Genomic DNA, 23,467 nt, shown 5'->3' with positions numbered 1-23,467 from the left:
TTTGATATTCATATACGGGGTGAAATTATTACCACAATCAAGATAAATAACATATCCATCACCTCACATGGGTACCATTTTATTTTGCAGTGAGAACACTTAAGATCTACTCTCTTAGTGTATTTCAAGTATACAATACCATATTACTAACTGTAGTCACCATGCTATACGTTAGAACTCCAGAACTTATTCATCCTGCATAACTGAAAATGTGTGCCCTTTGTCTAACATCTCATTGCCCCTCCCCCCGGCCACTGGCAGCCACCATTCTATTCTCTCCCTCAGAGTTTGACTTAGAGTCCACAGGTAAGTGAGATCATGCAATGTTGAACTCCATTCTATTTTCCGTAGTGGCTATATTAGTTTGTATTCCCACCAACAGTGTAAAAGAGTTTCCTTCCTCCACATCCTTGTTATCTTTTGTCTTTTTGATAATAGCCATCCTAACAGGTATGAGGCGATATCTCATTGAGGTTTTGATTTGCATTTTCCCAATATTTAATGATGTTGAGCACCTTTCCATATACCTATTGACCATTTGTATGTCTTCTTTTGAGAAAGCTGTATTCGGATCTTCTCATTTTTAAATTGGTTATTTTTTCACCATTGAGTTGTATGAGTTCCCTGTATATTTTGCATATTAGTCCTTTGTCAGATGTATGGTTTACAGATATTTTTTCCCATTCCATAGGTTCTCTTCACTCTGCTGATTGTTTACTTTCTGTGCAGTTTTTTAGTTTGATGCAATCCCACTCATTTATTTTTGCTTCTGTTGCCTGTGTTTTTGGTGTCATATCCAAAAAAACCATTGCCAAGACCAATGTCAAGGAGATTTTCTCCTGTTTTCTTTTTATTTATTTATTTTTTTTTGAGAGAGTGCACATGCAAGCAGGGGGAAGAGCAGAGGGGGAGAGAGAGGGAGGGAAAAGAAACTCAAGCAGATTCCACACTGAGTGCGGAGCCCCACTGGGAACCCGACAGAGGCCTCGATCTCAGGACCCAAGATCATGACCTGAGCCTAAACCAAGAGTCAGACACTTAACTGACTGAGCCACCCAGGTGCCCCATCTCTTGTTTTCTTCTAATAATTTTATGGTGTCAGATCTTATGTTTAAGTCTTTAATCCATTTTGAGTTGATTTTTGTACATGGTGTGAGATTAAGGGTCCAATTTCATTCTTTTTCATTTGGATATCCGGTTATCCTAGCACCATTTATTGAAGAGCTTATCCATATCCCATTGTGTATTCTTGGCACTTTTATTGGAGATCAGTTGACCAAAGATGCATAGATTTATTTCTGGCTCTCTATTCTGTTCCATTGGTCTATATGTCTGTTTTTATGCCATATGACATATGCCAATATCATACTGGTTTTATTACTGTAGATTTGTAATTGCTAAATCAGGAAGTGTCATGCTTTCACCATTGTGTTTCTTGCTAAAAAGTTTGTGAGTTTTTTGGGTCTTTTTTGGTATCATATGAATTTTAGGATTTTTTTCTATTTCTGTGAAAATGCCATTGAAATTTTTATAGGGGTTGCATTGAATCTGAGGATTGCTTTGGCTGAATGGACATTTAACAATATTAATTCTTCCAACCTATGAACATGGTATATCTTTCCATTTATGTGTATCTTCAATTCCTTTCATTAGTGTTTTATAGTTTCAGTGTATAGATCTTTTGCCTCTTTTGTTAAACTTATTTCTCAGTATTTTATTGTTTTTGATTATATTGTATATGGAATTATTTCTTCACTTTTTTTTATTGGATAGTACCTTATTAGTATATGGAAATGCTACTGATTTTTTGCATGCTGATTTTATATCCTACAACTTTATTAAATTTGTGTATTAGTTCTAACAGGTTTTTTTTGGGGGGTGGAGTCCTTAGTATTTTCTATATATGATTATATCATCTGGAAACAGACAATTTTACATCTTTCTGTCTGATTTGGATGCTTTTTGTTATTTTGTTCTTACTTAATTGCTCTGGCTAGTGCTTCCAATACTGTATTGAATAGGAGTGGTAAGAGAGGACATCCATGTCTCCATCCTGATCTTAGAGGGAAAGCTTTCAACCTCTCGTGGTTGAGTATGATGTTAGCTATGGGCTTACTGCATACCTCCTTTATTGTATTGTGGTATGGTCCTTCTATACCCAGTTTGTTAAGAGTTTTTATCATGAAAGGGTACTGAATTTTGTCAAATGCTTTTTCTGCACCTATTGAGATGATCATGTGGTTTTTATCTTTCAGTCTATTAATGTTGTGTATCACATTTATTGATTTGTGTATGTTAAACTGTCCTTGTGTCCCAGTATGTATCTGTCAAAGATAAATACTGAAAAAATAAATCTTGCAAATACCACTATTAGACCTAAAATAATTTTTTTTAATTTTTTAAAGATTTTATTTATTTATTTATTTATTTATTTATTTATTTATTCATTCATTCATTCATTCATTCATTCATTCATCAGAGAGAGAGAGGCAGAGGGAGAAACAGGCTCCGAAGGAGCAGGGACCCCGATGCGGGACTCGATTCCAGGACCCTGGGATCATGACCTGAGCGGAAGGCAGAGGCTTAACCATCTGAGCCACCAGGAGCCCAAATTTTTTAAATTTTTAAAAAAATATTTATTTGAGAGAGAGCGCGCGGTTGCGCGCACAAATGGGGGGAGGGGCAGAGGGAGAGAATCTTCAAGCAGACTCCTTGCTGAGCTGGGAGCCCCAGGTGGGCTCCATCTCAGGACCCTGAGATCAAAACCTGAGCTGAAACCAAGAATCTGATGCTTAGCCTATTAAGCCACGCAGGCACCAGAAAATAATTTCCTAATATCACCAAATACCCAGTGCTCAAATTTCTCCAATAGAAACAAGAAACTGGTTTTAAAAGTTTGTTCCTCTCATATAAAAGCTGCAAAAACTTGAGATCTTGTTGAATGTAGGGTTTTTTTGTTTGTTTGATTTCCTTTTCATTGAGTGCACGTTAATCTTGCCTCCCCGGCTGGGGAGGGATGCTGGAAATTTTGAGGTGGGGTCGCTAGGGACCCTTCCGCACCTCCGCCGCCAGGTAAGGGGGGCGGGGGGCTGCAGAGCGTGAAGTCCACTCCTCCTCCAAAGCTCCTTCCCTCTGCGGGAACCCAGATCTTCCCCTCTGCCGGGTGGGAGGAACGGGACATCCTGCCACCTCCCCGCTGCCCCCGCCCCTGAAGCGCGGTCTTGGGACGACTCCATCGGTCTTGGGACTACATTTCCCAGCGGTCCTCGCGCGCCCCCCTGGCTTGGGCTCCTTTAGCGGACACGAAGCGGCGGGGGCGACGGGCGCGGGGGCTTCTGGGACTGGTAGTTTGGCGGGCGGTGCTCGCGCGCACTTGGGACGGGGTTTGAATTCCGCTCAGCCTCATTCAGCTCCCGGAGACCGCGGGCTGTGCGCTGAGCGGTGAGTTTGCGGCGGCAGAGGGTGGGGGAGCTAGGGGAAGCGAGGGAGTGTGTGTGTGTGCTGGGGGGTCCGTATCTGCCGGAGGAAGCGGGGTGGCTGGGCTGCGCGCTCAGGAGGCGAGGAGCCGTCCGGTCCGCGCCACCCGGATTCCCGTCCTGCAGGACCTGGGACGCCGGCGGGTCTGGGGGTGGCGGCTCCGAGTCAGTGATTGGCCCGCCAGCAGGTGAGTGTGCGAGGGAGGGAGCGTGGCTGTGGGGGTGCCCGGGCGCGAGGGACTGACCCGGGGCGGGGGGCCACGTGTGGAGCGCGTCCGTGCCAGCGCGGGGGTCCCGTGGGATCCCACGCACCGCGGCTTCCGACCTTCCGACCTCGCGAGTGGGCACCTCTCTGCCCGCGGCTTGCGCGCCGTGCCCGCCGCGAGTGCCGCTGGTCTGGAGTCGGTGGGTGTGCGAGTGGGTCCGACTGCAGCTGCGCCCCATGGGCTCTGACCTGGGGCGGCTGGCGTCTTATCCGTGTGGGGCTGCGAGTTCGTGCCACACCGAGTCTGCCGGCGGGCGTAGCCGAATGCGTGTGTTGTGTGTCTGTGAATCGTGGTGGGCCGTGACTTTGTCCGGCTGTGTGGCCACGGTGTTACTTGTGGGACTGGGTGTGAGTTCTGTCTGGCTTTTGGGTGTGGCTGGGGTGGTTGTGCGCCTCACTCTGTTACATGACGTGTGTGAGGTTGTGTGTATCTTAGATGTGTGCGATGTGTCTGCATCCGTGCGACTGTGTGCACTTGTGTGGCTGAAGACTGTGTGGTTGTGTAAGTTCGGGTGCAGCTGTGGGCGTCTGTGTAGTTGGGTGAGTTTGTCTGTAGGAGTTTGTGTGCGTCGGACTCTGTGTGGTGGGTGCGTGTGTGTGTATTTCAGTGTGTGTCTTAGTGTTTAAATATGGGGGTGTGTGTGTGTGAGTTTGTCTATATCTGTGTGACTGTATGCGTGTGTTTGTGACTGTGCGCGTTTGTACTCAAAGGTGAGTTTGTGTGTTTCTGTTTGATCACTAAGTTTGTTCATTCCCGCGCTCTTTCGCCAGGGCCGTCCCTGGGCATCTCCGGAGCCTGACCCGTGCGGGCTCCAAGGAGACCCTCGGGGCAAGCGTACCAAACCCGTGCCCGGTGGGCCGGCTGCCATGGAGGGGAAGCCCTCGCTGATTTAGACCCCCGGCATAGAGGGCAGTCCCGTGGCTGCTGGTTCCTCGTGGCAGCTGTGCTCAGTGCCGAAGCGCTGAGGGAGACCCTGTCACCCTGCCCTGCCACCCTGGGTCTGGGAGGAGGCGCCCAGCAGGGTACGCACTGGCACTGAGCAACCCAGTCTGAGAGACACAGGGGACTCTGATGCCCAAACCCTCCACTGGTGTGGCCGGCGTGCCTCAGGGTCAAGCTGAGGACCAGGTACTAGCCCCGAGGGCCACTGGCATTCTCAGGTCTTTCTGAGCCCCTGGGTCTCAAAGATTTCTCCTGTCACTGCTGGCGAGAAAAATGAAGCGGAAGAGGATGCTGGAACCGCTCCTATGGGGACTCTCTCCAGGACCGGCTGGGGAGCACGGGTCCATGTGGGAGGCAGGATGGTCAGACTTGAGGCATGCTAGTTTGATGGGGGAGGCAGAGACATCAGGTCAGCTCCGGGGTGCTAGAGAGGTCAGATGGGGGTCAGCAGGATATGTTAGTGACTTGGCCGGCTGCAGCATAGAAAAACTGGGGGGCAGTCCTGAGGGGAGTTTGGGACAAGTGGAGCAGTGGGCAGCCCCAAGGAGGCATTTGGGGATGTCCGGGAGGACGCTTCTGAAGGTTTGCGGAGAAGGGCACCAGCAAACCAGCCTTGGAACCTCCAGTGAGTCTGCATGAGCGCGCCCTGCCTGGCATGGGGGCTGGGAGAGAGCTCAGTGTGCACAGCCAGGAAGGTGCACCCGGGGGTGGGAGGGGTGGAGTGTGGTGGGGAGGGGGATGGGCCCTGGGTGAGAGCCCGCGGGCCCTGGGTGTCAGGGAGAGAGGGCAGGGCGTCTGCGAGTCCTGGAGGGGGACCTGGAGATTCGGGACGGGCGTCCGCAGACGCGCGTGTCTCCGTGTGTGAGAGCCTGTGTGCGCCAGGGGACTGCCGAGCATGTGTGTGTGCACTTGCCAGCGTGTGAACGTGGTCCCAGGTAGGCCCCCCAGGCCTAGGGAGTGGGTCGGGGTTTTGGAAAGTAGCCAGGAGAGTAGAAGTGAGTGTGTGCGTGCATGTGTGTGTTATGTGGTGTATGTGTGTGTGCACGCGCCAGTCCGTTAGGGGATCAGCTGGCGCCTGGGTTCATGGTGCATCTGATGCACGTAAGTTTGTTCATTCCCGCGCTCTTTCGCCAGGGTGGTCCCTGGGCATCTCTGGAGCCTGACCCGTGCGGGCTCCAAGGAGACACTCCGGGCAAGCGTACCGAGCCCATGCCCGGTGGGCCGGCTGCCATGGAGGGGAAGCCCTCGCTGATTTAGACCCCCGGCATAGAGGGCAGTCCCGTGGCTGCTGCCTGTGCCCGGCCCCCATAGCCCAGCCACCGCTGATCCCCGGAGCCAGGCGCCTGTGCCCCTGCTGCTCCAGAGCATGACGTCTGTGGCCCGCGGATCTCCCCTGGCACTGAGTTTGGCCTTTCCCTGGAAGGGCTGGCCCAGGCCCAGGGGCTAGATTGGTCCCGGAGGGCTATGTGGTGAGACAGGATCGAGACCCAGCTGGAAAACCACAGCAGCAGGGACAGTGAGGCAGGGAAGGTGGAGATGGGAGAATGGGGGGCTGAGGCCTCACCCCTAAGAACAAGTACATTGTAACCAGCACAGAAACCGCCTGCACTCTGGCTAAGGCGCTGCCATCATCACTGGACCACAGCGTTCTCATGTACAGTCATTTAATGGCCTCATTTTTATGGCGGGCAAAACTGAAGCAAAGAGGCTAAAAACCCCCAAATTGTGTGTTGCTGATTTAAAATATAGGACACTCCTAAAAACTATAGGACACCCACTTAAATTTGAATTTCAGATAGTGAATTACGTTTTAGTATAAATATGTTCCAACTATTGCATGGAACTTGCCGTATTATACTTAAAAATAATTGACTCAGGGGGCACCTGGGTGGCTCAGTTCCTTGAGCCTGCAACTCTTGATCTCAGAGGCCGAAGCCCCACGTTGGGCATAGAGCTTACATTTTTAAAAAAGAAAAAAGAATTTATCCAAATAAGTAAAAAAAAAAAAAAAAAAAAAAGATTTTTTAATATAGACGTGTCCCATGCAGCGTTTGGGACATACTTACACTAAAAATTATTCGTTTATCTCAAATCCAAGTTTCGGGTGGCTGTGTGCTTGTTGTGATTAACTATAGCCATCCTGACCCTGCAGCTCTCACAGCCGGTGCCTGGAGGGCCGGGACCCCCTCCCCACCCTCCGGACAGACTGGCCCACGGCCCTGCCTCACTGCTGGGCCTTCCTTCCCAGGTCAGGCCAGGGTCCCTGATCCCAGGGCTGGTCCTCCCCAGCAGCACCGTGGCGGCGCGGGCCTCCCCCCTCGGGCTGTGGTGAGGGGTCCTGCAACCGGCGGCCTCGTCCCCACCACAGTCCCGGGAAGGAGGAGGCGGCCAGACGAGGTCCAGCTCGGAAGCGCCTTGTCAGGCTGCCGTACGGCTTCAGAACAGGCCAGAAAGACAGGAACACCAGTACTGGCCAAGACCCACACGTATGGAGTGCCTGCTGTGATGCCAGGCACCGGAGGCCCCCCGATGCCTGGGTAACCAAGCTTCACCGTCAGGGCCCCAGCACTGCGTATGACGAGCCCCAGGCCCCACGAGCCCCGGCCTCGGCCTTGCCGGGCGCCACGCCACACTCTTCGTAGAGCATCCAGTTGGCCTTGAAGGCGATCTACGAGGGAGGTGTAGCTAACACCTCTCCTCCACAGCTGAGGACACAGAACGGTGGGGGGGTGACGTCACCTGCCCAGGACCCCCCCGGCTTCCCTGGAGCTGGGACTAGAACCCGGGCCCTCCATCGCTGCGGCCCAGCCCTAACTGCTCTGGTCTCTGCCCCTAGGAGAGGTCTGTGCTGTACGGGATACTGCAGCTCGGCATCGCAGAGCGCGGGGCGCCATGGAGGCGAAGACCCAGCCGCCTGACAAAGGAGGTAAGAGAAACACAGGGTGGAAAACTGCGCAGGTGGGAGGGGGCAGGCCTCTAGGGCCTGGTGATGGCGGGAGGATTTACTCTGGAGACCGGCCCCCAGCCCCACACACCACCCACTGGCTTCTCCTGGGGTGGGAGGGTGCAGAGGGGCCCCCAGGATGGACTCTCTCCGACACAACATCATGTCCGTGGATCCTGGGCACTCCTCTGCTCGGAGCCTGCAGGGGTGTCTTCGGGGAGCCAGAAGCAACCTGGGCTCCTCATTGTGACCCTGCAATCAGTTGCGCATTCAGGGGGCCACAGAGTCACCTAGGTGGGAGATGATGGAGGTCCGATCCAAGGAGATGGTGGAGGGAATGGGCAGGAGTGGGCCAGTTTGGGGTCCTGCTGGCGGCTTGGCTGGATGAGGGAGGGCTGTTGGGTTTGCCGGGATGCTTCCTGTTTTAAGCCTTTTTATGTGTAGGGCGCCTGGGTAGGCGTCTGCCTTCAGCTCAGGTCATGATCCCAGGCTCCTGGGATGGAGCCCCGCATCGGGCTCTCTGCTCAGCGGGGAGCCTGCTTCTCCCTCTGCCTGCCACTCCCCCAGCTTGTAATCTCTCTCTCTCTCTCTCACACTCTGTCTCTCAAATAAATAAAGTCTTTTTAAAAAACCACTTTTTATGTGGAAATAATTTATATTCACTGGAAGTTGCCATAATAGTAGAGAGGTCCCATGGACCTTCATCCCATTTCCCCAAATGGTCATATCTTAAGCAGTGATAGTACAACGTTGAACAAGGAAATACATCGTGACCCAATGCATGTGTATTTTTTAGGGTCAGGTTCTCACATTTGTCGCTGAGTGTGACCATCACCCCAATCAACATACAGAACTGTTCTGTCACCACAGAGATCTCCCTGGAGCTGCCCCCTTCACTGTCCCTCCCCCTCCCCCGTGTGGCTGTGACAAATCCTCTCCATCTCTGTGATTCTGTCATTTTGAGAACCTTGTATCAACAGAACCATGCAGCTGGTGACCTTCTGAGATTCACTTTTCCCCCCTCGGCACAGTGCCCCGGAAAGCCATCCGGGCTGCTGTGGGCACCCTCACTTCATCCCTCTTTATTGCTCAGTGGGGTTCCGTGACGTCGCTATCCCCTGAAGGGACACCAGGGTTGTTTCCAGTTGCTGGCTATTGCGAGTAGAGGTTTTTGCGTGAATGTGTTTTCATTTCGCTGGCAGAAATGCTCAGGAGTGCGATCGTTCACCAACAGATCAGCCAGACGAACAAGATGTGTTGGGATGTTGTGTTTTAAAATCTAAGAAACCACTTTCCCTCATATCCTCAGGAAATCACCCACGTACTCTGATCCAGGAAGAAACGTGGCCCAAACCACTGTTGCTCTGTACCAAGTGGTATCCTGTCTTCCACTCCTGCCTCCACCAAACTGTTCCCCGTTGAGCAGGCCAAGGACTCTTATAAAAATGAGGATCAGGTCCTGTCAGACCTCTCAAGCTGGAGAATGATACAAACTCTGTATGGGGGCCCCGGTGGCCCCGAGGGACGGGACCCTGCTGGCCTGCCTTCATCATACCCATCTCTCTCCCTCCAATTCAACAGACTCCGGTCACCCTGGCCTCCTAGCTTTGCCTTTAACATCCCACCTCAGGGCCTTTGCACATGCTGTTTCCCTCCCCAAGAATGTTCTCCCATCATATGCTCACTTGGCCATCTCCTTCTCAAAATGAAGGTCAAAACAAAGTCATCAGCATCCAGGGATTTGCCTTCATTCCAACCTAGTTTATTTTTGTCACTATGTCTGTCACTCTCTGGTATTTTCTAGTGTACTGATTTGGTTTTGGTCTCTCTGCCTCTCTCAAATGTGAGTATTTGAGATCCTGGGAGTTCTAGTCCACCACAGACTCCAGTGCCCCCATTGCCTTACCCCAACCCCTTCACTCACTGACATTTCCTGCCTGTTCCCTTTTGACCTTTGGGATGCAGTTTAACGCATGTCTTAAGGCACCCCTGTGCAACCTTGAGCAAATATCTTAACCTCTCTGTGCCCGGGTTCTCATCTGTAAAGTGGGATGATGATGGTAGCCATCTTGTAGCGTTATTATGAAAAACCAAATAAGGTGATACCTGTATAGTATTTAGAAGACAGCCTGGCACACAGCAAGTCTTGATCCATGTTAGCTCTTGTGGGTTTCATTATTGGGATTTTATTGAGTTTCCCTACCCACAGAGGGCAGACCTCATTACTCCTTCTTCCTTCCCAGTCCTGCCTTCTCAGAGCCCTGCTCCTACTTCAGAGAAGCTCTCCAAAAAGAAGGGAAGAATGCCAGTCAGATTCCTGCCGGCCTGGAGCACGGTAAGCCTTCTCCCTTTGACCAGAGGGCCCCTCAGTTCTGAGAGGTCAGGCGCATCTGCCACCCTCTCTGCCCGGCAGAGACCCTCGGGTGGCAGGGCCCCCCTTGCACCTCCACAAAAGGCTATGGCCCCATCCCGTGGGGGATGGTTTTCCTGGGCCTCTTTCCTGCCTTCTTCTCTTCCCTAATTTCTACCTCCGCTGGAATGTCACCTCCTCCAGGAAGCCTCCCGGCTCACTTCCTCCTCATCACTCCGTAACGCCTTGCCTTGCTTAATTTTCTTCCGAGTAGTTATTGCTGTGTGACGCAACCACGAGGACAGAAGGCTGGGACAAGACAGTGACACTGGCAGTGGCTGAAACCGTGTTTGGGTGTCAGCCCTGGAGGGGTGGGTGGAGGCCAGGGACGCCGCTCAGCATCCTGCAATCCACAGCAAACAATGATCTGGCCCCCAAATGATCTCACCGGTGCAGAGCCGAGAAACCCCGGAATAGGGATGGGCTGCTTTTGCAAAGAAAGGGGCATTAAGTGCAGGCACCACCTTCGTGGCCCTTCTGTGCCTCACAGCTGTGAACGCCAGCCTGGCGCAGCGGAGGGCGAACACTCGGAGTCTGACTGCAGGGTCACATCCCCCCTCAGCCACTCCCAGTTGTGGGACCTGGGACAGTTCCGGAACAACTCTGGGCCCACTGCAGTTTGCTCATCTGTAAAATGGGGCTACAAGGTTTACCATGGTCCAGGGGTTATTCTGAAGAGTGAATGAGCTCGCATCTGTGCTGTTTTTAGAAAGCGCCTGGCCTGTAAGGGTTTGTAACATGAATGGTGGCAGATTCCTGTCCCCCGAGAAGGGTGTGTTGGCATCTCTACTTGACACCCCCATATCCCCCCACCTCTGTGTCTCATCGTAACGAGTGGGGCAAGTTACTGGTGCTTTCTGGCCCCGTTTCCTCGTCTGTAGAATGCAGAAAGCACGGAGGCTACCTCCTGAGGACGAAATGGGACAATGACCGGTCAGTCCTGCAGGGGAGGACAGTGCTAGAGGTCACAGCCCTGCCAGAAACCGCTACAGCTGTGCACACCGAGGCGGGCTGTTTCCTGTTGGAAAAGCAGCGTTTACATTTGTATGAAAGCAGATAGTTTTAAGAAACCGGCTGAGGCAAGAGTTGTAGCAGCTGAGGTTCCGGCCCTTACTAAAGCGCCGCGTGCTGTCACGGATTCTGTTCTTGGACTGTCCCGTTGAACGCTCACACTCCCCCGCCAGGAGGCAGCACTACTCTTTATCCTGACCATTTTACAGATGCGGAGACTGAGGCGCCAGAAGGCAAGTCCCCAGCCGGCGCGCCGCCAGGCAGGAGGCAGAGCCCTCTGTCCGGCCCCCACGCTGAGGGGCGCGGACCCCACCCCGGGAGCGAACACTGTCCCCTGTCTGCTCTGCTCTCTCCCCTTCCAGCCGCTCCCTTTGCTTCAGCTCCTCCTTGCACACTGTGGCAATGCTCTGCAGGGCCTTCCCCTCCCAGCCTTTCCCGGCATTTTAGGAAATGCATGCGGGTGCGCATCCCCCGTGCCTTCGGGGCGTTCTCTGCGGCCACGGCCCCTGCGCCCCTCTTCACCTGCGGCCCTCCGCACCTGTGCTCCTGTGCTCCTGTGCCCCTCCGCACCTGCGCCCCTCTGCACCTGTGCCCCTCTGCACCTGTGCTCCTGTGCTCCTGTACTCCTGTGCCCCTCCGCACCTGCGCCCCTCTGCACCTGTGCCCCTCTGCACCTGTGCCCCTCTGCACCTGTGCTCCTGTACTCCTGTGCCCCTCCGCACCTGCGCCCCTCTGCACCTGTGCTTCTGTGCCCCTCCGCACCTGCGCCCCTCTGCACCTGTGCCCCTCTGCACCTGTGCCCCTCTGCACCTGTGCTCCTGTACTCCTGTGCCCCTCCGCACCTGCGCCCCTCTGCACCTGTGCTTCTGTGCCCCTCTGCACCTGCGCCCCTCTGCACCTGTGCTCCTGTGCTCCTGTACTCCTGTGCCCCTCCGCACCTGCGCCCCTCTGCACCTGTGCCCCTCTGCACCTGAGCCCCTCTGCACCTGAGCCCCTGTGCACCTGTGCTCCTGTGCTCCTGTGCCCCTCCGCACCTGCGCCCCTCTGCACCTGTGCTCCTGTGCTCCTGTACTCCTGTGCCCCTCTGCACCTGTGCTCCTGTGCCCCTGTGCTCCTGTGCTCCTGTGCACCTGCGCCCCTCTGCACCTGTGCTCCTGTGCACCTGTGCTCCTGTGCTCCTGTGCTCCTGTGCTCCTGTGCTCCTGTGCCCCTCTGCACCTGCGCCCCTCTGCACCTGTGCTTCTGTGCCCCTCTGCACCTGCGGCCCTCCGCACATGCGCCCCTCTGCACCTGTGCTCCTGTGCCCCTCTGCACCTGCGCCCCTCTGCACCTGTGCTCCTGTGCCCCTCTGCACCTGCGCCCCTCTGCACCTGTGCTCCTGTGCCCCTCTGCACCTGCGCCCCTCTGCACCTGTGCTCCTGTGCCCCTCTGCACCTGAGCCCCTCTGCACCTGTGCTCCTGTGCCCCTCTGCACCTGAGCCCCTCTGCACCTGTGCTTCTGTGCCCCTCTGCACCTGAGCCCCTCTGCACCTGTGCTTCTGTGCCCCTCTGCACCTGAGCCCCTCTGCACCTGTGCTTCTGTGCCCCTCTGCACCTGCGGCCCTCCGCACATGCGCCCCTCTGCACCTGTGCTCCTGTGCCCCTCTGCACCTGCGCCCCTCTGCACCTGCGCCCCTCTGCACCTGTGCTCCTGTGCCCCTCTGCACCTGCGCCCCTCTGCACCTGTGCTCCTGTGCCCCTCTGCACCTGAGCCCCTCTGCACCTGTGCTCCTGTGCCCCTCTGCACCTGCGCCCCTCTGCGCCCGTGCTCCTGTGCCCCTCTGCACCTGCGCCCCTCTGCACCTGTGCTCCTGTGCCCCTCTGCACCTGCGCCCCTCTGCACCTGTGCTCCTGTGCCCCTCTGCACCTGAGCCCCTCTGCACCTGTGCTCCTGTGCCCCTCTGCACCTGAGCCCCTCTGCACCTGTGCTCCTGTGCCCCTCTGCACCTGAGCCCCTCTGCACCTGTGCTCCTGTGCCCCTCTGCACCTGAGCCCCTCTGCACCTGTGCTCCTGTGCCCCTCTGCACCTGCGGCCCTCCGCACATGCGCCCCTCTGCACCTGTGCTCCTGTGCCCCTCTGCACCTGCGCCCCTCTGCACCTGTGCTCCTGTGCCCCTCTGCACCTGAGCCCCTCTGCACCTGTGCTTCTGTGCCCCTCTGCACCTGCGGCCCTCCGCACATGCGCCCCTCTGCACCTGTGCTCCTGTGCCCCTCTGCACCTGTGGCCCTCCGCACCTGCGGCCCTCTGCGCCCGTGCTCCTGTGCCCCTCTGCACCTGCGCCCCTCTGCACCAGCGCCCCTCTGCACCTGCGGCCCTCCGCACCCGCTCCCCTCTGCACCTGTGCTCCTGTGCCCCTCTACACCTGTGCCCCTCTGCACCTGTGCTCCTGTGCCCCTCTGCACCTGCGGCCCTCCACACCTGCACCCCTCTGCACCTGCACCCTTCTGCACCTGAGCCCCTCTGCACTTGCGGCCCTCTGCACCTGTGCTCCTGTTCCCTGTTGCACCTGCGTCGCTCTGCACCTGCAGCCCTCCACACCTGCACCCCTCTGCACCCGTGCTCCTGTGCCGCTCCGCACCTGCACTCCTCTGCACCTGCGCCCCTCTGCACCTGCAGCCCTCCACACCTGCACCCCTCTGCACCCGTGCTCCTGTGCCGCTCCGCACCTGCACCCCTCTGCACCTGCGCCCCTCTGCACCTGCGCCCCTCTGCACCTGCAGCCCTCCACACCTGCACCCCTCTGCACCCGTGCTCCTGTGCCGCTCCGCACCTGCACTCCTCTGCACCCGTGCTCCTGTGCCGCTCCGCACCTGCACTCCTCTGCACCTGCGCCCTCCGCACCTGCACCCCTCTGCACCTGCGCCCTCCACACCTGCACTCCTCTGCACCCGTGCTCCTGTGCCGCTCCGCACCTGCACTCCTCTGCACCTGCGCCCTCCGCACCTGCACCCCTCTGCACCTGCGCCCTCCACACCTGCACCCCTCTGCACCCGTGCTCCTGTGCCGCTCCGCACCTGCACCCCTCTGCACCTGCGCCCCTCTGCACCTGCGCCCCTCTGCACCTGCGCCCCTCTGCACCTGCGCCCCTCTGCACCTGCAGCCCTCCACACCTGCACCCCTCTGCACCCGTGCTCCTGTGCCGCTCCGCACCTGCACTCCTCTGCACCTGCGCCCCTCTGCACCTGCGGTCCTCCACACCTGTGCCCCTCTGCTGCACCCGTCACCCTCTGCACTCCCGCCCGCAGCTGGAGCCCCCCAACCACATAGGTCTGGTTACTGGAACATGACAGCCCAAAACACAGCTGCTTCACTCAGACATTACTTATTCCTCACGATGACAGTGTGTGTGGACAATGCGCCTCGGCCCCACGTGGCCCGTCCACATTCAGGGGCACCCCAAGGGGAACACATGCTTAGTCTCTCAAAGACCAAAGCGCAGAAGCCGCACGCGGCTCTTCTGCTCTCACCTCATTGGCCAGAGTGTAGTCACATGACCGCACCCCACTGCAAAGGATGCTGGGAAATGTACTCTTTGGCTGTGCAAGCATGGGCTCACCTGTGGCTTCCATTATTATGGCAAAGGAAAATGGATACTGTGTCCAGCACTGACCTGGTCTGTTATGTTAGCCTACCCAGAGCCAGGCCGTGATGAGTACGTGAGTGAATAAAGCTACTCTCCAAGCCTGCATTCTCCCTCCCATTGACTAGAATCCCCTCCCCTTTTAAACAATATTTAGAATAATAGACATTTCTTGAGCATGGAGCATGTATGAGGAGCGGAGCTAATTTCTTTACTTATTTTCATCCACCTAATCCTCACAACTCCAGGACGTGGTACTGTATTATCCCCATTTTTAAGATAAGAGAATGGGGGCACAGAGTTCACGTCACTTGCCTAGGGTCACACAGATCCTAAGTAGCCAAGCCAAGATTCGAGCCCAGGCGGTCTGGCCCCGGAGCCTATGCTCTTAGCCATCATGGTATCGATGTGCCTCAGTGGAAACAGAGATCCCCAGGTGGCCATCCAACTGGCGAGTGAAAGGGCCGCTTCCAACATTCATAGCATCCCTTTGTTCATGCCTTCACATAACACATGAACACTCCGAGTGTGCTCTGTGGCCAAAAGAATGCTGTGTGAACACCACCACCACGCATGGACGGTCAGGAGCACACAGCCATGAGGGTCTGGCTGTGTGGCTCTCCGGTGTTGGGGCTCCTTCACGTGCCGGGTGGACTCTGGCTTGTCAGCTCACCTGCAGTGGCTTTTCTCAGAGGACTGGGGTGACTCGGCACTGCTCTACTATCTTGCATCGTCCCGAGGCTAGCCTGGGCAGAGCCTCACCCGTGGGGGCGGGAGAGGCACGAGACAGAAGGCAGTGCTGATTGCACAAGCATTTCTGAAGCTTCTGCTTCTGTCACACTTGGCCGACACCCCACTGGCCACAGCAAGTTCCATGGCCAAGCGAAGATTCGGAACAGGAGCGCGCTGCACAGCCCCGTAGCAGAGGGTGTGGATATGGGGCAGGGTGAAGGAGCCCAGGCCTTATTTGCAAGCTGACACAACACAGGACTCTGAACACAACCCAAACTTCTGTCGGCTTTCCACCTACTGTCCTGGGCCAAGTGAAGGACCAGGCCCTGGGTGAATACCAACGGGGCTTTGGGTTTCAGGAACCTGTGATCTTCAGGGATGTGGCCATGTACTTCACCCAGAAGGAGTGGCAGCTGCTGGAGCCCGCTCAGAAGGACCTGTACAGAGAGGTGATGCTGGAGAACTATGGGAACCTGGCCTCCTTGGGTAAGGACAGCGCCCCCACAGTTCGGAAGCCTTGGATGAGCTCCGCCCTAGGACTGGTCTCGCGCACTAAGGTTTGGTGGTATTGGCTTCCCTCTAAACCTGCGTCTGCTTTCGCGGTCTCAGGACAGCTGCGAGCAGCCTCGGAGGCACCAGCGTTGTAACTCACTCGCAACCGAAAGGGTCGCATGGTCGGCCCTGGGTGTTCCGTCCTAAAGTCTGACTTTTGCTCCGACTGGAGCTGGTTCGGTCACGTGAGCACAGCTAAACCACTCGCAGTGGCCAGTGCAACAGGAAGAGGCTGATGGGCTGTCGTGCTCTTCGAGGGCGGGCTCTGCTTTCTGGGGACCATGGGGCTACCCCTCCATAGAACTTTGTGCTGGTGTGATGGGGAGAGGGAGGCTGGCAAGGCAGTTGCCCTACGCTCCCTCCGGAGGTCCTTTGTATCACTGCGATATTGTCATTTAGAATGAGAAATATATATTTGATCTCCCTCCTGTTTCTAGCACAGAACTCCTAAAACCTTTTGAATTTCTGAACTGGTGAGAGGAATAAAGGTGTCTTTCGCTATGTTAATGAGGTGACTTTGGGATAACGCCTCAGGATGAGGACTGGTTACCAGGGGAGCCAACATTCAGTCTCACGCCCCTGACCTCTGGAGAGGGGAGAGGGACTGGAGGCTGAATCAGTCACCAATGGCCAATGATTTAATCAACTATGTCTATGTAATTAAGCCTCCACAAAACCCCCAAAGGACAGAGCTTCCAGGATGGTGAGCAAGTGGAGATCTGGGGGGAGGGGTGGCGTCAGAGGGCATGGACGTCCCACACCCTTTCTCCACGCCTGGCCCTGTACATCTCTTCCACCTCCTGTTCCTGAGTTATATCCTTTTATAACAAACCGGTGATCTAGTGAATAAGATGTTTCTCTGAGTTCTGTGAGGTCCTCTAGCAAATTCATCAAACCCAAGAAGGGGGTCGGTTGCAACGTCCAATCCATAGCCTGTCAGTCAGAGGGACAGGTGACAACTTGGATTTGTGATTGGTGTCTGAATTTAGGGGGCGGGGTGTCAGTCTTGTGGGAACCTGTGGGGTGCAACCCTACCTCCAGGTAGTGTCAGAATTTAGTTGAATTTTAGGACCCCAGCTGTGTTGGAGAGAATTGCTTGGTGTGTGTGTGTGTGTGTGTGTGTGTAGGAAACCCACACTCTGGAATTGGGAGCAGAACATAAACACACTTCTCTCTGTGCAAATTCTTGGTCTGGAATGGGCGTCTGGGAGGCATCCAGCACTTCTTTCCTTCTCTGGAGCAGGGTATCGGCTCTTCAAACCCAAGCTGATCACCAGGTTGGAGCAAGGAGATGAGCCCTGTGTCAAGGAGAGAGACGTCCCTCGAGCCCCCCAGCAAGGCGGTGCTGGGGTCAGCGAGAGCTGCATCTCCACCGGTGAGTAGGAGACGCCATGGCAGTCTCCACGAGAAATTCTCCCCAAAGGCGCAGCATGCGGAGGGGTGTAAGGAGAAGGAAGAAGCCTGCAGGGCGTGTTTCCTTCCAGGAACACTTTGCCGTTCTTCTGGCCTCTTGGGATCTCATTCCCACACTCCTTCCTTCGCCACATCCTCCGTATCAGACTCGGGCTGCCATCAACTGACACCCTAACTCAGGGCCTTTGCACTGGCTGCTGGCTCTGCCCTCAGTCCCCTCCCCAGGGTTTTCCCTGATTGCTTCAGCGAGCATCTGTTCACTTTCCTCCTTGTATGCATGTGTCGATGTCTTCGTGGTTAAAAAGATGTTCACAGCAGTTCTCTGGTGCAGGCTGGTCTGGCACTGGACTTAAATCCTTAAGATTATCACCCCTGGGTAGCCCTCTGTTGACTTGGAAAAACAACAGCATGTTTCTGGGGCAGCAAAACTATCCCCCATCAGCATCTGAACCTCAAGAATATAGGAGAATTGAGAGAGAGTTTTTCCTTTAAGATAATACATGGAATTAAGGGGCGCCTGGGTGGCTCAGTCGGTTAAGCAACTGACTCTTGGTTTCACTCAGGTCATGATCACCGGTCCTGGGATCAAGCCCCATGCTGAACGCGGAGTCTGCTTAGAGTTTCTCTCTCCTTCCCCCTCTGCCCCTCCCCACCATGTGCTCTCGAGCACTCTCTCTCTCTAAAATAAATAAATAAAACTTTAAAAATAAAGATAATACATGGATTTAATAAGAATCCCAAATAGAGGGGCGCCTGGGTGGCTCAATTGGTTAAGCTTCTGCCTTCGGCTGGGGTCATGATCCCAGGGTCTTGGGATTGAGGCCCATATCTGGCTCCCTGCTCAGCTGGGAGTCTGCTTCTCCCTCTCCCTCTGCCACTCCCCCTGCTTGTGCTCTCTCTCTCTGTCTCTCTGTCAAATAAATAAATAAAATCTTAAAAAAAAAAAAACCCAAAGAGTAACCAGGTGTTTTCATTAAAATAATAATAATAGTAAGCCTCTTTCTCATTCCAGCTTTTATTTCCCCAGTTTCAGTTTTTTTAAAGATTTTATTTATTCATTTGACAGAGAGAGAGAGAGAGAGAGCACAGGCAGGGAGAGTGGCAGAGGGAGAGGGAGAAGCAGACTCCCCACTGAGCAGGGGATGTTCATAGCAGCTCAATTCTTAATAGTCCCAAAGTGGGAACTCCCTAAATGCATATCAACAATAAAAAAGTTAAACACATTGTGGTATAGTCACATTATGGGACCCTATAAGCAACACGAATGAATGACTTGCGACTGCACGCAACAATCCAGATGAATCTCATAGACAAAACAGTTGAGTGAAAGAAGCCAGACACCAAAGGGTGCATGCCACAAGGCTGCATTTATATAACGTACAAAAGGAGCCAAAGCCAATCTACGCTACTGGAGGTCAGGGTCTCGATTTTCCAAGAGGGAGAGGGTCATTGGAGGGAACGGACTGAGGGCTGGAGTCGGGGAGGGTGTTTCTAGGTTTCTGTTTCTTGATCTTAATCTTTGCGCTGGACACGTGAATGTGTTCACCTTGTGAATTCTCTCTTTTCCCCTAGCTAGACTCACAAAAATATGTTATTCCACTTATTTAAGGAGAGAATCACATCATTTTAGTGATAAGGGAACATTAAGAACTGACCATGCTTCTGGGGTAATGCATGGTCGCTGGCTCGCACAGGGTTCACGGACTATAAATGATAGCTTATAAAACAGTTACATTCAGTATGGAACATTCTGTATCACTTTTCCCTTCAATCTATAGATCAACTCTTGATTTATTTCTGGGACATTTCATTACTCATCTCTAAGTAATTATTCTGATATAGGATTTTTTTTTTTTTCTATTTTCTGTGCCAACTCATTTCTGCATTGATTCTTTTTCCTTCTTTATTTCCATTTCATTTGAACTGGCTGTCTTTTCTTTTTCTATCCTTATTAGGATAGAGTCATGTGAGCTTATTGTGATATAACATTGTGTAGACTTAAGGTGCGTAACATGGTAGTTTGATACATGTATATATAACGAAATGATTATGGCAATAAAGTTAGAGAACACCTCCGTCCCCTCACATAATTACCTTTTTTTTTTTTTGGTGGCACGATGTGAATTCTAATCACACCACGCACTTATGATTTGTGTGCTTTTTTTGTATGTATTTTATACTGAGACAAAACATTTTCAACCAAAGATAAAGACAATGGCACTAAAAAAGAGAGAGATTTACATTCTGAATCCCTTTCAGACAAGAAGACAAGGCTTGTGCCGAAGACCACATTTCCAAAGCCAGGCATCTCTACGAGGCCATCCCTGGGGAAGGCAAAGGAAATGGCCCAAAGGGGTGCTAAGATGGAAAGGACTTTGGAAACTGAGGACAGGCCACTGAGGAGCAAGCAAAAAGCTGGCCCCAGGCTGGCCACGGACTCATGCAAAAAAATTCTCCCTAGAAAGAAAAGGCATGAATCCACGGCCATGACGAGATGCCCGGGTCGTCCACCACCACCAACAACATCACAGAGCACCCCTCGAGGAAAGAAGACCCTGAAAAGAGATATTAATGGAAAAACACAGGCGCCAGGCTTCCCAAGGCATGGTCGTCCAAGAATCCAAAGGGGGAAGGCACACTTTAAATGTAAAGAATGTGGGAAAACTTTCAACCAGACCCTCCACCTCATCGAGCACGAGCGGATCCACACGGGAGAGAAGCCCCACAAATGTGACGAGTGTGGGAAGTCCTTCCGGCACAGCTCCTACTTTTTCACTCACTATAGGATTCACACCGGAGAGAGACCCTACAAGTGTAAGGAGTGTGGGAAAGCCTTCAACAGCAGCTCCACACTGAGCAGCCACCACAGGACCCACACGGGGGAGAAGCCCTTCAAGTGTGAGGAGTGTGGGAAAACCTTCAAGCAGAGCACGAAGCTCACTCGTCACCGGAGGGTGCACACTGGGGAGAAGCCCTACCAGTGCAGTGAGTGTGAGAAATCCTTTGGCCGCAGCTCCTCCTTGACGGAGCACAAGAGAATCCACACGGGAGAGAAGCCGTACCACTGCAAAGTGTGTGGGAAAGCCTTCAGATGCAACTCTCACCTTTTCGAGCACCATCGGATTCATCAGGAGGAGAAGTCCTACCAGTGTGAGCAGTGTGGAAAGTACTTCCGGAATAGCTCCCACCTGTCGGAACATAGGAGGGTTCACCAGCTGGGGCCCCCGGAGCAATGCCGGGAGTGTGGGAGAACCTTCCGGCGCAGGGCGGCCCTTCTCAAGCATCAGAAAAGCCACGGAGAGAATCATACTTACCAGTGTGAGGGATGCGGGAAGGCCTTGCGGTGTAAGTCAAGCATTCAGAGACACCAGAGGATGCATGCTGGACAGAAGCCTTACGTGTGTTCTGAGTGCGGGAAAGCTTTCACCGACAGCTCTACCCTTACCAATCACCGCAAAATCCACACCACAGGGAAACTGCACCCGTGCCCCAAATGTGGGAGGGCCTTCAAGCAGCTCTCGTCCCTGGTGCTCCACCAGAAAGTGCATGCTAGAAAGGGACAGTGAGCTCCCTGTGTGAGGGAGCCTTCAGCCAGGACCCACGCCTTCATAATCCCCAGAGAAGTCACAATGACAGACGCAAACTGTGTGAGTGGAGATTCCCTGTGCCTCTCATCAGAGGTTCCCTAGCCAACCAGGGGTCCTCATTCAGGGGACACCTCTACGTGGCCCCCACCTGAGACGTTTGGGGAGTGCCTGGGGATATTTTCGGTTGTCCCAGCCTGTTGGGGCCACTGGCAGTAATGGATAGAGGCCAAGAATCCTCCGAACCCTACGATGCGCCAGACACCTCCGTCTACAAGGAATGTTCCGGCCCCAAATATCAGTAGCGGCACTATGAGTAATTAAATTTGAGAAGAAATTCAGGAATAGTTTTCTGCGTGGTCCACTACAGTAACCACTAAACGGTGTGTGGCTATTTACATTTAAATGAACCAAACATAAATAAAAGGTAAAATGTTTTCTCAGCTGCACCCAGCCAGGATTCAGTGGCCAAACTCGCCGGCGGGCGCCGAATCAGACAGCACGGATAGAGAACGTATCCATTGTTGCAGAAGGTTCTGGTTGGGCCCTGGCTTGGATCTTTTATCAAAATTATCATGCAGCATAGCCCTGAGAAAGTGAGTGTGGGGTTCAGCCGCCAGAGATGGAAGGCGGAAGAGCCAAATGTCGTGCTCCATGAATGGCTTTGAGACTATGTTGGCCCCCATGGATGGTTCTGTGGGCACTCTGAAGTCTCAGGGCTGGCCAGCATCCTGCTCGCAGGACATCCCCTTCTGTCCAGAGCAGAACAGCCAGTAGATCGCTGAAAATGCTACTGATAAATGCCAGCATTTCCTGAGCACCTCACCTGCCGCACATGGTGTTGAGCACTTTACACAGCCTCCTGGAATTCTCTCTGGAGTCCTATAAAATAGGAACTATAAAATAGGTCCTATAAAATAGGAATCCCATGTTATAGCTGAGAAAATGAGGCTCAGGAGAGCTTTTTTTTTTTTTTAAAGATTATTTCATATTTTGCACATAAATCAAGATCTGTCCTGCTATTTTTATATTCCATGCTTTCGAATTCATGTCATTCGAATTTTCACAAAATGTATCTTTAAAAAAAAAGTATAGGTGTTTACATTTCTGTTCAGACTGCCGTTTTGGGCAGAGAGCAGCTTGGCTTTACCTATGGCAGGAGCAGGCACAGAGGAGACTCTAGATCAGGGGTGGGCAAACTAGGACCAACCCAGCCCGTGGCCTGTTTTTGTAAATAAAGTTTTATTGGCACACAGCCACGTATTGTCTATGACTGCTTCCACGCAAAGCCAAGTAATTACAACAGAGACCGGATGGTCCATTAGCCTAAAATATTTGCTCTGAGACCCTTGGCAAAAAAGTTGACTGATCCCTGCTCTGAACAGCTGACGAATTGAAATGAATAAGGGTGAAGCATGGGAGTGGTTAGCAAAGGAAGAGATAAACCCTCCAACTTTTGTGACTAGGACTCAGAGTGTAAAAGATATTCTGTATCTCATGTGCTCTCTCTCATTCTCTCTGTCTCAAATAAAAAAAAAAAAAAAGATATTCTGTATTGCAGTACAGCGCATGTGTGTGTATTTTCTACGTGTGTGAACGTATGTTTGTGCATACGTGAAGGATAAGTTTAAAGCAACACTACTTACCCTTATTGTGTGCACACACCAATTCTCTTTCACTTAAAAAGTGCTGGTCACAACCTTCTAAATCGATTTCACCAACCAACATGGGGTGCAACCCCCAGCTTGAAAAGCCCTGACTTGGTGACGGGACAATGTAACATCCTGCCTCCTTTTTGAGAGGTCAGACATCTAAGGCCTTCAAGCGGGTCAGTGGTTGGCATCACCGTTGGAGAATTTATCAGAAAGCAGAAAGTGGAGAGCGCCACCATGTTCAGGGTGTGACTTTGTGCTTGCTCCCAGAGCAGCTTGGTGGATAGACAGACCCAGGTTCTCTAGATTGCTTTCATGACCCCCAGAACATTTCCTTCCCAGCACTAGGAGATAGACTAAGGGTGAGGATGGAGGATCTCCAAGAACTCTGCTGGGGCTTTAAGAGGGAGCCATCTGGGGCGTCTGGGTGGCTCAGCCGGTTAAGTGTCTGCCTTAAGCTCAGGTCCTGATCCCGGATCCCAGTATCCTGGGATTGAGCCCCAGGTTGGGCTCTCTGCTCAGTGGGGAGTCTGCTTCTCCCACTTCCTCTGCCCCTCCCCCTGCTTGTGCTTACACACACACTCTCTCTATCTCTCTCTCGGATAAATAAATAAAATCTTAAAAAAAAAAAAAAGAGGGACTCATCTTTGGCCGTGTGGCTGCATCCTCCTGGAAATTATCTCAGGAGTAGGGCTGGGTGGTTTGGGAAGGAGTACCTGTGGCAGATGCCCGTTCTTCGGGTTGTTTTTGTCTGCGAGACATTTGTGGAGGCAGGAGGAGTTGAGGAGATCCCTCCGGGATAAGGGAAGAATGTGTCTGAACATACTCACTACATTCCTGGTTGCAAATAACAGGAACCCAACTC

At 53.3% G+C, this 23,467-nt stretch overlaps 1 protein-coding gene across 2 annotated transcripts; it reads left to right on the top strand.

Annotated features, from left to right (window-relative positions):
* The first annotated feature begins 3,326 nt into the window (after positions 1–3,326).
* On the top strand, positions 3,327–22,498 carry LOC118526208 (uncharacterized). Of its 2 annotated transcripts, none has more exons than XM_036077266.2 (6): positions 3,327–3,441; positions 7,521–7,610; positions 9,872–9,963; positions 15,761–15,887; positions 17,197–17,328; positions 19,626–22,498. In XM_036077266.2, the coding sequence occupies exons 2-6, from the start codon at positions 7,577–7,579 to the stop codon at positions 20,930–20,932; spliced, it is 1,692 nt and encodes a 563-aa protein (XP_035933159.1). In that variant the 5' UTR covers positions 3,327–3,441; positions 7,521–7,576; the 3' UTR covers positions 20,933–22,498. The 2 variants fall into 2 exon arrangements, with proteins under 2 accessions (XP_035933159.1, XP_077918559.1); XM_078062433.1 differs by lacking the exon at positions 3,327–3,441 and adding an exon at positions 3,544–3,664.
* The last annotated feature ends 969 nt before the right edge of the window (positions 22,499–23,467 follow it).

Source organism: Halichoerus grypus, chromosome 15, assembly GCF_964656455.1.
Source record: "Halichoerus grypus chromosome 15, mHalGry1.hap1.1, whole genome shotgun sequence".
Lineage (NCBI taxonomy): Eukaryota > Metazoa > Chordata > Mammalia > Carnivora > Phocidae > Halichoerus > Halichoerus grypus.
This window is presented reverse-complemented; position numbering and strand designations above follow the sequence as displayed.